Source organism: Bactrocera neohumeralis, chromosome 5, assembly GCF_024586455.1.
Source record: "Bactrocera neohumeralis isolate Rockhampton chromosome 5, APGP_CSIRO_Bneo_wtdbg2-racon-allhic-juicebox.fasta_v2, whole genome shotgun sequence".
NCBI classification, from domain to species: Eukaryota; Metazoa; Arthropoda; class Insecta; order Diptera; family Tephritidae; genus Bactrocera; species Bactrocera neohumeralis.
The window spans coordinates 69589069-69604116 of NC_065922.1; the positions used below are offsets into that span (position 1 = coordinate 69589069).

A 15048-nucleotide genomic window follows, 5' to 3' on the forward strand; every position below is an offset into this window, starting at 1 on the left:
TTAGTTGTTCATCTTCAACATTTTAGACAGTACAGCAAGTGCTTCGCCTTCCAAGTCAAAATCACCACATTTAAACAGTACATGAGGGAAGTTCTTCGCCTTCCAAGTCAGTATCACCACATTTAAACCGTGCAAATCACTTTCGGTAAGAATATATGTAGTTAGAGATCGAATATATTAAAAGATTCGTTTATGCTGTCACCGAAACACTCAATATTTGTTTTAGCCAACGATTTTATTTTTCTATTTCATTGATTTATTTATGGTTTTTGTGGAAAGTGGTTGAAAATAAAATGTGAGTAAGCAAGAAAAAAATAATATGTGAATATATCTAATTTATTATTGTTTTGTCGTGTTTATTTGTTAATTTTTAACTTTAATGAAATGCTGGAATACACTCACTATTGAAATTTGTAGAATTGATGAACTCGTAGTATAATTAGCAGGACTGCACCAATAGTTTTTAATTACAATTTTCCAGGTAGTGGGTGTATAGTTACAAAGAAAATAAGCATACACGTAGTTAACTTACCTGTTTGCCTTTTTTAGTTATTACAAACATTACTCAACGTAAGTCAAACAATAATTTGCGGTTAGTGTGGGGTGCTTTCAAGCTAATTTTATTGCATTAAATATTTTTAATTTATTAGGTGCACAATACAATTATGAAATATCTATGAATATATACATATATTTAGTACTGGTTTATTGAAATGTGACAATTGGAATTACGTTTTTAACACGGATTCATATATACTTTAAACACTTTTTTATGGCTTATGAAGACAAAAGATATTTACTGATTTAATTGCATTTATAAGAAGACATTTGTTATAAAATATTTTGAGCTTGTTGTCTGCATTAAAAATTCCCTAATTTAAATTATAAAGGCGCGAGTTTCGAGTTGGAATATCTGTTCAAAATGGAGAATCATATGTTACAAAGAGACGCGTAAAAACGCAATTATTATTCGACGTATATTTTAAGATCACAAAAGTTAGACGTGTAATTTCACAGATTAATGACTTACAAACCAATAGTTGTATGTTTGTATTGATCGGCCAATTTGTTCTTGAATATATGTGATAGATAAGTGTATAACATTACTTTTTAACATTTAAGGGGGTATTCTGGTCTAGACGCATGAATTTTAGGCATTTTTAAACTAAGATAAAAAAAAAAAAGAAAAACATTTTTACTATCCATTTTTTTTATATATTTTTTATTGACATTTTAATAATATAAAAAAAAGTTGCAGGAAAAAAACAACGAAATTCCGTGTCTCGACGAATTTTGTTTTTTTTCCAGCAATTTTTTGGTGGAGTGGGGGCTTCAAAAAAACGTTGCGTCCTGGTTGACATGATTTCAACCCTCATAAAGATCTAAAACACAAAAATCAAGAAGATTCTTCATTAGTAAGGATGTTGTTATCGGTTTGACCATTTTCAAAAAAAAAAAAAAATAAAATAAAATGGCGACAACTTGAAAAAAAAAAAATTTTTGAAGGATTTTTTCGACCTTTTCAAATTTTTTAAAAAATACTTCAAATCAAAATTTTTGGAAATCCAAAGTCACGATAGAGCATTGTAAAAAGACGATATATACCAAATTTCAAAGGAATCGGTTGAGATATCATGTCAACCACCTCAAAAAAAGCAGTTTCGAGAAAAACGCGTTTAAAGTTTAGGAGACAATTCTAGTGAACACGGACGGAAAATATGCCGAAAAAAAAAAAATCGATTTTTTCAAAATCTTAGACCAGAATACCCCCTTAAAGCATGTATTGCTTATAATACTTTACGACATATATTTGAGAAATTTTAATAATTTTTAATAAAAAAACCGTGTTATGATTAAAAACAAAACATTGTAAAATATGCTGAGATCCTTCCGATTCGAGGCATTATGCAAAGGTAAGAAAATATTTGTTACAAAAAGAGGTATACGAATTCCATAACATTTGTTTCGATTTGTTGTTGCATCAATTTACTAAGCTTGTAGCCCTTTAGGCATATCGATTTTTTCCTACTAACGAAGGGGGCCGTCGCTCCGGGCGCAACGTCTTGGGGGCGGCAAAATGGTATTTAAAAACTCCAATTCGGGCAAAAATTCCTGCAAATTGTGTCAAAAGTGTACAAGATATAGGGCAAAAATGAGTTTTTTCTATGGCTTTTAATAAGATGTCTTGTAAATTTACTATCAGTTTCCTCAAGAACCGTATTGTGAGAATTTTAGAACTTCAGAATTTGCGTGGCTTCTAGTTCCTAAATTTTATATACTTAATATCGAAGATATTTTGTAAAAATTCACTTTTGTTCGAACCACCTCATGAAACTTGTAGGTAGGTAGATAAAGGGGGGCGGCAGAACATCCTTGGTACCGGGCGGCCGAATTTGTAGCTACGCCACTGACTGAAACGCATGGAGGCTGTAAAATGAAATATTCTAGAATTTGTTATAAAAAGCTTGCACTAGTAAACACTCGTTTTAATATTTTTGGGTTATTAAAACTTAATTTTGTAATAAAAAAAAATAAAAGCTGTAAAATCTGAAGACTTTTGACAACACTCGAAAATTGTTTTCATTAATCCAGTTATATTTTTCTCACAGGGTCTTTTCAAAGTGCAGCTAACAGTGCTTAATAACGTTGACTGTAGTTGTTTTTGTCACTTTTGTTTTTGCCAACTTCAACTGATGGACTTGCACCTGTGTATTTATGTGTATGTGTATGTATGCGTATGCTGATACTTTCAAAATCTGTGCGCTTTGGCATTGTTGTTGCCACAGCTTTTGTGTTGTTGCAGCAGATTTGATTGGTTATCAATATTTTAATTATTCCAAGCGTTATTTGTTGTATATATTGGTTGTATATGTACATACGAGTACATATGTTTGTATGTATGTATTCAAATACGTTTGTATATTCGAAAGTTTGTCCCTTCACTTAAGCTGTTCGAAAGCTGCCGAATATTTGTTGTACGTTCGTTTTGAATCGAAGACTATATTTGTTGTAACGATCTGTAATTGTTTTCATATGTGTATATATGTATGTACATATGTATGTAAATATTGCCTTCTGGGTTAATTGAAAAGTAGCTTTAATTGAGAAAAGGAAGACCAAAGAAAATTAGCGTGGAGATAAAAGGAAATGAGTTTGAGAAATGAGAAGAAAAGCAAAAACTATTTAATTTAAATAAATTACCAAATCATTGAGGAAAGAGAAAGAAGGCATTGGTTGCCGTCTGTCTAGTAGAATCGTGACCGGCAAAATTTGCACATAGAGTGCCGTTATCAAAATAATTTGAATGCACCTTGGTAGCGACATCATTTTTGTAGTACGCATTGCAAAAACTGTCAGTTTCGTGAAACTATTTCAAAGTGCACGTTGTTTTAAAAAATGAGTTCCGCGTACGAGAAGCGATTTGAAGCTGTATTTCTTTGTCTACACCCTAGAGGGCCGAAAATGTCACGTTTAGCTGCAGCAAAATATATGAAGAAGTCGAAGTCATTCGTAACGAAGTGGACGAATCGGTATTTAGAAGTAAAAAATGTCGACGATTTGCCTGGGCGGGGCCCTAAAAAAAGGACCTCACCACAGCAGGACAAGAAGATCCTTGATTTGTTTGCGACGAAGCCGGGCTTATCGTTGCGTAAAGCTAAAGAAATTGTAGAGAAAAGTGTTGCTAAAATATCGGTAGAGACGATTCGAAAACGTTTAGGCGCTAACGACGTCAAATACCGCAGCTCTCTTAAAAAACCGTTGCTCTCATTATCACACGTTGAAAAAAGACTCGCCTGGGCCCGCGCCAATTCAGAACGGAATTGGAATAATGTAATATTCACGGATGAATCTTCATTTTGGGCAAATAGTAACATACATCGATCTTGGTGTACCGCTAACAATCGATTGCTCCAACGAACTGTTAAACACCCAGTGAAGGTCCATGTTTGGGGATGTTTCTCAGAAAAAGGATTTGGACGCCTTTTCGTGTTTACCAGCAACTTGAATGCGGTTTTGATGAACAAAATTTATCAAACAGCTTTATTACCATCAGCTGCGCAGATGTTCGGGAGAAGAGGACACTCTTGGATTTTGCAAGAAGACAATGACCCCAAGCATCGCAGTCGCATGTGTGCAGAGTGGAAACAGCAAAATGGTGTTGAGGTGTTAGATTGGCCTTCACAGTCGCCTGATGCCAATCCGATAGAAAATGTGTGGGCAATAGTAAAGCAGAAACTCAGAGGAAAAACGATATGGACAGCAAAACAGTTGTCAAGACAAATTCGGCTGATTTGGAAACGATTGCCTCGGCAACTTGCTCAGAACTTAGTACAAAGTATGAGTCGGAGGTGTGAGGCCATAATAGCGAATGGCGGTGACTATACATGTTATTAAAAGTATTGCGTACAATAAATATTATAAACGTGTAAAATGTTTTTTATTTGAAACGAATCGGACAAATAAATTCCAAGTTATGGCGATCACGCTTCTACTAGACAGACTGTATATAGGGAAGAGGTGAAGACTCTCGCCAATGGTAGTGTTTGGCTCTACGAAACCGTAGTAATGTTCTATGGTGCATTCGTCTGGTGGAGAGCGCTCGAAAAAATATGCATACTTGCTAAAAAGCTTGAACGCGCCTGCGCGACCGCGAGATCCTCTCGACCTATAGTAGCACGCAGGAGGTCTACTGAACTATTTGCCTTGAGCAACGTTCAAAGGAGTTCTTAATGAACACTGTCTAATAGGCATTCATGCGGTAAGGCCAAAAATCTTGTTGGACGGTAGTTATCAAAGTTGTATGAAGGAGGATGAGATGGAAACAGGCAGGCACTTTCTTCACCAATATCCATTCTTTGCACGGCTGAGGCTAAAATATATCGGTAGTCTTACCTTCGGCAAATCAGAAGAAATAGTCAAAACTGACATGAGCCGTCTCAACAAATTTCTGATGATTCTAAGCTCCCCAAGTGAGCTCCCTGTTAGAATCGAGATCTTAACCTAAAACAAAGGAGATAACGGAACCGGATAGCGGTTTGGCTGGTCGGAAAGAGTTCGGAGTGCACCATACCTCGATAATCGAAGAAAACTGTGAACATAACCTTGATTTTCGAACAGCGTTGACGTAGTTTTTTCGGCTTCGAATCACTAAAACAAAAAGGAAGGAGATATCGGAAAAAATAATAGTTGAAGAAAAGTAGATTTAATAATAAAAAGGAGGAAAGACAAAACATTACCTTAAAATGCACTGCAGTTATAATAACCTTCACAGGTGTATATCTTATAGCATAAAAAGGATATTTGTACACTTTATCACGATTTGATCGATCAGTTTGAATGAAAGCTAAATGCGATAGTGATCCATCGCATCTAAATTCAGACGAGTACGGTGGTTTCGGTTGAAAATTAGTCGTAAAACTTGCGAAGACTCAATGTAGTATGCGGCGGTGCATTATCGCCAAAACCAAGAGTTGTCGACCATAATTCCGACCGCTTTTTGCGAATAGCTGCACGCAAACGACGCATAACACTCAAATACTATTCCTTGTTGTCAGTTTGGCTGGTCGGAAGGAATTCGAAGTGCACCATACCTCGATAATCGAAGAAATCTGTGAACATAACCTTGATTTTCAAACAGCGTTGACGTAGTTTTTCGGCTTCGGATCACCTTTGCCATGATATGCGGCCGTCTGATTCTGGGTCGTAAACATAGAAACTCATCGTCAGTAATAATATGTTTCAGGACATTCTGGTAGTTGGAAAGCATTGTTTCACAGACGTCCGCTTCCGGGTCGTAAGCATAGCTCCAAGACTCGTCGCCAGTAATAATACGTTTCATGACATCCTGGTACTCAGAAAGCATTGTTTCACTGACTTTAACATGACGCTGTTGTTCGAAAAAATTTAGTGTTTTTGGAACTAATCCATCACTTTTCTTAGGTCCGAATGATCTTTCAAAATGATTTTCACTGCTCCTTCTGATGATTAATCGTCGATTCGCAAGCACCAATTCTTTTACTTTATGGACGTGTTGACCATCAGTTAATGTTGTTGGCCGGCCAGAATGTTGTTCGGCATCAACGCGTTATCGACCCTTTTTGAATAATTTGTTCCAATCAAAACCGCTTCTTCGCGTCAAGCAATTATCACCGAAGGGCTTTTCCAACATTCTGAACTTTTCGGCTTTAGAAATTTGTTTCCGCTCACAAAATTTAATGGAGCTTCTTAGTTGAATAATTCCACTCATCGTAAAAATCGCCGAATGCACTGTATGTACTTCAGAAAAGTAAGCGTATACTAAACACTAATGATTATTTTGATGACCCATTTGGCACAGAAGTCTCTGACAGTCATACCAAATTAGAAAAAAAAATTTCGAAGAATAGATTTTCGCTTGAAATTTAAATTAAAAAGTCTTACTATTTTTTGCCCACAGTACTACAAACACATATACAGTCATACATAGTACATATGATATGCATATAACAGTTAAACTGCAAACTTGCAGCACAATACCAGTTGCCTTGTGAGATATTTCAATTAAGGTTGCTTCGGATGCACCCTACAACAACATGTGTACACACAAATTCATAGAAAATCACCTCCTGCATATTAACGCCAGTTTTCCTGTGGTAATTTAAACCACAATTAGTAGTAAATTCTGTTGTAGTTCGAACCAAAGACAGTGTGCCAAGTTTGTAATACGATTAAATCTCTGCTAAGGTATACATATGTATACACATAAAATGTATGTATATGTGTGTTAATAGTTAGAATTACCGGTCGGATATAAGTCAATCTGAGTTTAACAAGCAAAGGTGGAATCTAGTTTACGGAAGCAATATTAATACATGCGCTCTGGCTAGAATCATTTTGGTAACTGACTCGAAAACCCTTAAATTTATTATTATATTTATTTTTATAATTTTATTTATATTTATCTGCAGTTTAAGATAAATTAATACAATAAAAGGTTAGGTTAGGTTAATCTGGTGGGCCAATGAGCCACGATAAGACCCGTTTTGGTGCTTTACGGTATCGATGGAGTTCAATTACTAGGTCCATGAGTAGTGGTCATCTCTTAGGTTGCCTGCGCTTCACTCGAATTTTAACACTCTGTGGCCACACTATCTCTTCCTCCATTGTATCATACTGTGGGGACCTCAGATCCTTACAGCATAGTCTTGCCAATGCGAGACAAGTTCCATGATTTCCATATTACCTTGCTCTAGACAATTATTGCAGTCATCTCGATCAATCAGCCCCAATTCTGCGGGCGTATGTCGCCACTAGACAGTGACCAGTTAGTATTCCAGGCATGTTCCTACATTCTCTTCTGAGTGTGTGTATGTACTTCCGATCTATTGTTTGGACATGACTTTTGCCTCCAAGTAGCTCGTTCCATCGAGTTTAATTTTCTTTACCATACAGACAATACATGGATTTCCCAACATTGATCACGTTTTCGGGTGTTAGCCGTACACCATTCTTGGCAATCTCGTCCACTATTTCTGATGATGCGACTGATGTGCTAAGAGGCCTTTGTTGGGATCCTTGAGGTGTCCTGATTACGAATTTGAGTTCAAAATTTTCAATCACTACATTTTTGTCATTTTAATAAATGATATTAGTTTACCTCTACACACCATGACTACAACACAAAAAATCCTAAGTGTTAGGAAGTTTTTACTTTCTTTTTAGTTTTGAAAAGTTAAAATTAGCTAGAAACAGCCTCTAACATCACAGTCGAATAATGACGGTAAACTAGTGTTATTAAACAACTTTATTCTATTCAAGAACTTACCACATGGAAATTATCCCTTAAATAAACTCATAAAGGCGTCCAAAGCAGGAACAAATCTTTCAAGCTCAAATTCAAATTTAATCCTACCGGCGCTTTTTCAAAAAACACATGAATAACAGTAAACACTTATTGCTTGTCATGTTGTAGATGTTGTTATCATGTGACAAACTGTTTGATAATTTAATTTTCTTACAACAAATTCAATTAAGTCACTGACACTCAGGCGGTAAAAGTAAAATGGAGAGGGTTTTCCGTATATTTACTTTGTTAAAATTAACAAATTCGCTGGATATGTTAATAAAGGGTGATGCATTTTGAGATTCCATACTTTTTTTATTATAAAAAGTACTGAAATTTGAAATTTAATGAGACTACGTCTCAAATGGTCCATCCCTTGAGTGGAGCATTTCGACTGGAAACTGGCGAATGACACGCATGATATTTTGCTCCAAATATTAGAAGCGGAATCGTCCGCATAGACTTTAGACTTACATTTTTCCACAAGAAAACGGTGTGATGTCACGCGATCTCGGTGGCCAATCGACAGGCCCAAAACGTGAAATTATCTGCTCACCGAAGTGTTCTTTCAATAAATCCATTGATTAATGATTCCACCGGCCCACAAACCACAACAAACCATTTTTTTCTGGATGGAATGACATCTCTTAAATCACTCAGGTTGCTCTTCGTCTTAAATGCGGCTATTTTGCTTGTTCACATACCCATCGAGCCAGAAATAGGCCTCATGGCTGAACAAAATTTGGCTCGAAAAAATCGGTTCTTCTTCGAAGTTTTCAAGATCACATAAAACGAAGGTATGTCGCTTCGGAAGCTCAAGCGGCTTCAGTTCTTGCACTTATAACTGATTTTTCAATATGGAAGCTTCAAAAGTAGACCGATAGGGACAGCAAGTGACGCCATATTTTTCCCGCTCTTTTGACATTTCTCTTCAGTAAGGTTTGCCATTTCATCATGGAAAGGTATACGATCAAACAACGAGTCGGAATTATTAAAATTTACTACCGAAATTCGCAGTCAGTGGCCTCAACTTTAAGAGCGCTACGTTCAATTTATGACCGTCATTATCGTTCTGTCAGATCAACAATTGAGCGTCTAGTGGAAAAATTTGAATTATCTACAGTGATGAGGCTCATTTCTGGCTGAATGGCATGGTCAATAATCAAAATATGCGTTATTGATCAGGCAGCAATCCACACGTACTCCATGAGTCACCATTGCATCCCGAAAGAATTACAATATGTTGAGGTTTATGGGCCGGCAGCATCATTGGGTCGTACTTCTTCCGTGATGAACAAGATCGGCACGTTTCTGTGAATAGGAATCGCTACCGCTCAATGATACCAAAATATTTTTGATTCCAATTGGATGATATGGACTTGGACAATATGTGGTTCCAACATGACGGCGCCACAAGCCACACAGCGAATGTCGCAATCGATTTATTGAAAACCAAGTTTGGTTGGTCAGTCAATTGGCCGCCACGGTCGTGCGATTGGACATCGTTAGACTATTTCCTATGTGTTAGTCTATGCCAACAAGCCAGCGACGATTGATGAACTTCGTACCAATATCGAACATGAAATTGCAGCAGTATCGGCCGATTATGCTTTAAAACCGTCGAAAATTGAGATCAGCGTCTGGGCTGCTGCAAGTGTGCCGCTGGTGGCCCTGCAAAAGAAATCGAGTGTACTTTCACAGGAACAAAGAATTTCATTGATATCCCAAACCGTTTTTGTAGCGCTCTTATTGAAAACCCGTTATAGTGTTTTTCTCCGTCTCAAACAGTAACTGATTATTGAAGATTTATATTTAAGAATCATCCTTAATGAAGACCAATATTTAACTGAAATAATATCTAAATATAAATTGTAAAAAAATATCTATAGATTTTCAAAATTATACCAACGAGTATTTAAAATTCTCTACTCCATATTTAAAAATTCAACATTTGTAATAAAATGCGAATGACAAATCTCCAAAATATTATTCCACAAATTTTAGCCGAAATAAACTCCCAAATGCCGTTATTAGGTTGTATGTGTGTACATGTGTACTTGGGATGGCTAAATCCTGAGACAGCTTCAACCCTACCAAACACACTGAAGTCCTGTACACAATTACATTTAATGTTTAATGACAAAATAGCAAATAATATTCAAATATTCGCATATAAGTGACCAAATTAGATTATCTTCCACAACATTTAACCGATTCACTGCATTTTATGTACTTTACTTACACATATAGTACATACAGACACTCATGCATGTGATTTTACATATTTGGGCACTTGAGGCGAAAAGCGCAAAGAAAATGGCAATAACAACAAATAAATTTTAAAATAACCCAGTAGGAAATACATGAACGGGAGATGATAGATTCATTGCTCTTGAACCAAAACCTAAAATTTAAAGTTTTCAATAAAGCGAACGTTTTGTAAGCAGAAAATTCAGCCTTTTGAGTTTTAGACTGCAAATGTATAGATAAAATACTTTGTAAGCTTTATAGGAACTAACAGGTGTATTCAAAAATGAACGGAATCTACTTGCTCCCTAATAAATGGGTGGAAGGGCTAACAAACTCTGAAGCGGACTTCATCTACCGCTACTAACTTCGGAAACAGAAGTTGTCTGCCACGAGTATTTGTCTGCCCCGAGCATTTGTCCACCCACAAGGTCCATGATACATGTCGAATCATAAGCCTTCTTTTTCTTACTCTATACAGAACTCCACTTTAATTTAGTCCAGTCCACACCAATGAAACAAAAAAAGCCCTTTTCTGCCAAGTATTTATTGATACGGCTTAAATTGTAACATAAAGTTGTCAACTATCTTAAAAGAGGGTGGCTCTGACTTTCTAATTTTATAGAATATTGATCTCACCAGCCCTGAAACTTCTTCCACTCATTACCTCTACCTTTACTGTGATCCGTAGTTTACTGGATGAGTTCCTAATTTTCCAAATGCTGCTTTGCGTATTTCAATAATTACTGAATCTCAAAGCTTTGGTCAGTTTCTTCGTGGTTAGGTGTCCTTTAGTCACTTTATGGCAATTTTATCATGGAGAGACTTTGTTCGAACTCTCGAAATGCTAAAAATGAATGCATACCTAAAGAGCATGATTTTAAGTTCTCTAACAATTATTTTTAGATCCCAAGGTTTATTGATGATTCGCAATAAAAAGATCCAGGCTATCCTTAGTCTTGAAGGACAAACTTAATTTCGGAAATACTGTGAATCCATGCTTGATTTCAACTCAAATCACTGTAAATCGGATCGTACTCTCGTAAACTCTATGGCTTGTCCACCAAACCTGGGAAAAGTTAATACATAGAGCTAGAAGAGATATAACATATTTAACACTCTTGACCCAAGTGTCGCTCGTAAAAACCTGTCTCTGACACATTGAGCAGTAAATATACACACATAACAGGAAGTCACCATATTATAAATGCATAAATTGAGATTGAGACGACATGGTACTAAACCATCTAGAACCCGCAACAGCAAGTATCAACTAATGTGTAAATAAAAGCAGACAATAAAAAAACGAAAGGTTCAAATAGCTAGTGGATGGCATTGAAAGCAAACCAAAATAACCCTCCCCCTACACTACCAGCCAGCAGTTGAAGAAGTCATCATTTTTCTGGTCCATCAAATCGCTTAGTTCGGCTATTAGTTATAAAGTGTAGCGGGCCAGAAAAAAAACAAACCCTTAAAAAAGCAGCGTCTGATGCGCCTTGAGTGACTAAACGAGTGGGTTGAGTTCGTGTTATGGCTTTGCCAACTGGCGAGCGTAAGCACTTGGCTTGTACATCTGCTCTCCAATATTACGTTTTCACTTTTACTTGCCAAAAAAGTGCTCACTGTCGCGCTAGATTTATTTTACACGACCTTTTCGGTATTTTTGACTTTCGTAGTATTGGAAAAAAATAAACTGTTAACTAGTGAATATGAAAACATTGCCTGTCACTTTGTTTACCCATACCCACTTCTCCTTCGCTTTCAAAAGTAATGATGCTTCGTTAGCCGACTGCGTTTCGCGGCGAAAAGTCAAACACAACGTACTCTGTGTGTTGAGATTTGTCTTAGATTACCCTTTCACTTGTTCGCGAGCAACCTTCCTCGGCTGACTGAGTCGTGGGCCAAAATGTTGCGCGGAAAAATTTGCATAATTTGTTAAAAGACATTCCGAAGTGGAATGTGAATTATCGCTGGCGTATGCGAGTATGCATTATGGCGGATCTTAGCTCAGATTTGCAGAGCTGGTGGGTGGATGGTGCGTTTTAGTTCGTTGTCAAATGCGTTTCTTCGAGTAGATATGATAAATGACTTTACAATAGCAAAGTGACACACTTATTTTATAGGCACATCCGAAATAATGGTCGTTATTATTTCATTTTTGGTTTTGAATAACTAATAGATGAAATGTTTCGTAAATTATTCGGTGTTTTTGCTAAGACTCTACATTTTATTGGACATACAGATAAAGCATACAGATAAGCGCATAACCTCATGGTTCTTATTATAATGTAAGGCCTTTTTCTTGGTGGCTACTGTCTAACTTTCAGCCTGATTTTAGAAAAATTGAAACATTATCTCTTTTCGGTCAGTCGATGATGCGATTAAATAAAAGGTGGGTGAGATAGTTGAGGCCGTAGGCATTACAAAAGGTTTGATGAGTTATATACTGAAAGAGCAATTGGACATTAGAAAGCTGTCGGCGCGATGGCTGGTTGCAGAGTTGGCACACTCCAGGCAACCATGAGACCAGTTTCGCGCAGTATTTGTCGCTGTTTGAGCGCAATTTGACCATCGGTGAAACAATCCATCCGCAATACTCTGGTACACATCAGAGATGTAGGAACAGTCGGGACTGTTGATTTTATTCGGCGAATCTGCTGCGAAGAAAGATTCACAAGGTCACCGTAGTCCTCTGTGCAGAATTATTAGTGAAGAAACCTCCATTTTTGAAGTCAAAAAGTGACCTCTGCTGTCGCCATTGATCGAATTATGATACAAACTCTGCCCATCCACCTTATTCTCTAGATTTGACTTCATACGACTGTCTGTTTGCTGTTTTTAAACTTGAAAAAGTTCTCGTGGGACAGAAATTTGGCTGGAATCGGGAAGTTATCACAACCACGGATGTCTATTTGGCTGACCTTCAGCAAACATATTGTAGGAGAATCGTTCCATTTTTCCAAAAGTTTTCTTTTTCAGGCTAAGTACTTATCGGACTAATCTCGTAAAAGGGCTTATTAGAGAAATCTTTTCGATGTCGTTATAATGTTGTCATATACATATATTCGTTACGATTATTTGAAACGGTCATTATGTCTAGTCTAACTCTTTATATTCGAATAAAACTCTTAAAATCATTTGGAAACCCATCGTCAAATATTATTTTTCCTCTCTCACTTTCAGGTTTGGTTTCAAAACCGCCGCGCGAAATGGCGCAAAACGGAGAAATGTTGGGGACGCAGCACAATCATGGCCGAGTACGGATTGTATGGAGCGATGGTGCGCCATTCGTTGCCACTGCCGGAGACCATCATCAAATCGGCTAAGGAGAACGAGTCAGTGGCACCGTGGCTACTAGGTATGGAGACGGAAAGTAAATGCAAAAATTTATCAAATTTACTTTTTTCATTATGCAAATACTTATGCGCAAAACAGAAATAACGGTAGATTGTAGTACTGCTAACATTTGTAGATTACAAATTATTTTTTAATCCATCTTTAATTTTTTCACAAACTCTTTTGTTTTACAACAAACAATCTACAACAATGAAAATTTTGAAAATTGTGAACATATTTGAAGTGCATGACGAATTCATGTTGTCGCCGATTTGCGTCATATGTTCATAATATTAACTACCTACGTACCTCACTCCACCCGCCGCCCGCCGTGAAGCATTTCTATTGAATTAGTAGAAATGACTTTGCGGATTAGCCACAGATAGACATTAGGTCGCATAAAATATTCAATAGACAATTGTCGCTCTACAACAACAACTTGCTAACTGCCATCGAGCTGAGGGGTGATGAGCAACTGGTAGCGCAACAACAACAATGAAAACTAATAAATATATTCATCTTTCGCTCATTTATGCATTTGAGGGGTGTAAATTTATGCTTTGCGTACTCACAATGCCCCGTTCACCAAAACTAGCCCAGTCTTTGTATTATCTGTGTGCGCTTCCACTTTTGTCCTATCGCCCTTCACACTTGGGCTTTGGCGTAGTTTGATGAAGGCAGGTACGTGCTGCTGCAATTTCTGCTCATTGTACACATTATACGCTAACTTGATCCTTTTATTGTTAATAATCGCTTAATAAATGCAAGAGAACGACGATAAATGCTACAACAAACAAGTAAGAAAGCGCTAAGTTCGGGCGCAACCGAATTGTGACAAAAAAGTATAAGGTAGTTGTAATTAAAATATTTATTTTATCGCCTTCAAAGTAACCCTCCCAGATGTAATACACTTTTGCCATCGATTTTTCCAGTCCTCGAAACACTTTTCATAAGAACTTTTTGGGATGGCCTTCAGCTCTATTACCAAATTTTGTTTTATCTCTTCAATCGAACACATTTCAGTCATGGTTCGATGCCATAGTGCATTATCATGTAAATCCATGAATTGTTCTTCCAAAATTCGGAACGTTTTCGACGGATATTTTCACGTGAATGCCTCAATGTGACCAAATAGAACTCCTTATTGAATGTCTGTCCCTTGGGAAGAAATTCATGATGCACCAAACCACAAATATCAAAATAAAAAGCAATGAGTATTTTGGACTATCTGAAAGGTCAGTGAAAACCATTTTGAAAGTTCATTTGGGCCCAAGAAAAGTGAAAGCACGATTGTTCCAAAATCATTAAATTTTTTAGGAAAACAGCTTCGCGTTAAGGTCTGTGAAAAAATGCTTTCCGACTACCAGAACGTCATGAAACGTATTATTCTGGCGATTAGTCTGAGATGTAATGCTTACGACCCGGAAACAGACGGCCGAATATCGTGGCAAAGGTGAGCCAACTTGTCAACCGGGAAATACTATTCGAGTGTTATGCGTCGTTTGCGCGAAGCTCAAACGGGAATTATGGGCCGACAACTCTTGGTTTTTGCATGATTCTTCGTAAGTTTTTCACCAAACGTTCAACCAATATCGTGCCGTACAATACCGTATTTGCCTGATTTAGCTTCGTGTGACTTCTAT

The 15048-nt window shown here is 37.0% G+C and overlaps 1 protein-coding gene across 3 annotated transcripts in view; it reads left to right on the forward strand.

Annotated features, from left to right (window-relative positions):
* Positions 1-15048, forward strand: part of LOC126759000 (homeobox protein aristaless) — a 311849-nt gene that overhangs the window by 292489 nt on the left and 4312 nt on the right. For 2 of the 3 annotated variants that reach the window (XM_050473517.1, XM_050473515.1), the window contains one exon: positions 13253-13442. In XM_050473517.1, the coding sequence (XP_050329474.1) occupies positions 13253-13442 (190 nt within the window). The remainder of the gene's footprint in view (positions 1-13252; positions 13443-15048) is intronic. The other variant, XM_050473516.1, reaches the window with a different exon arrangement.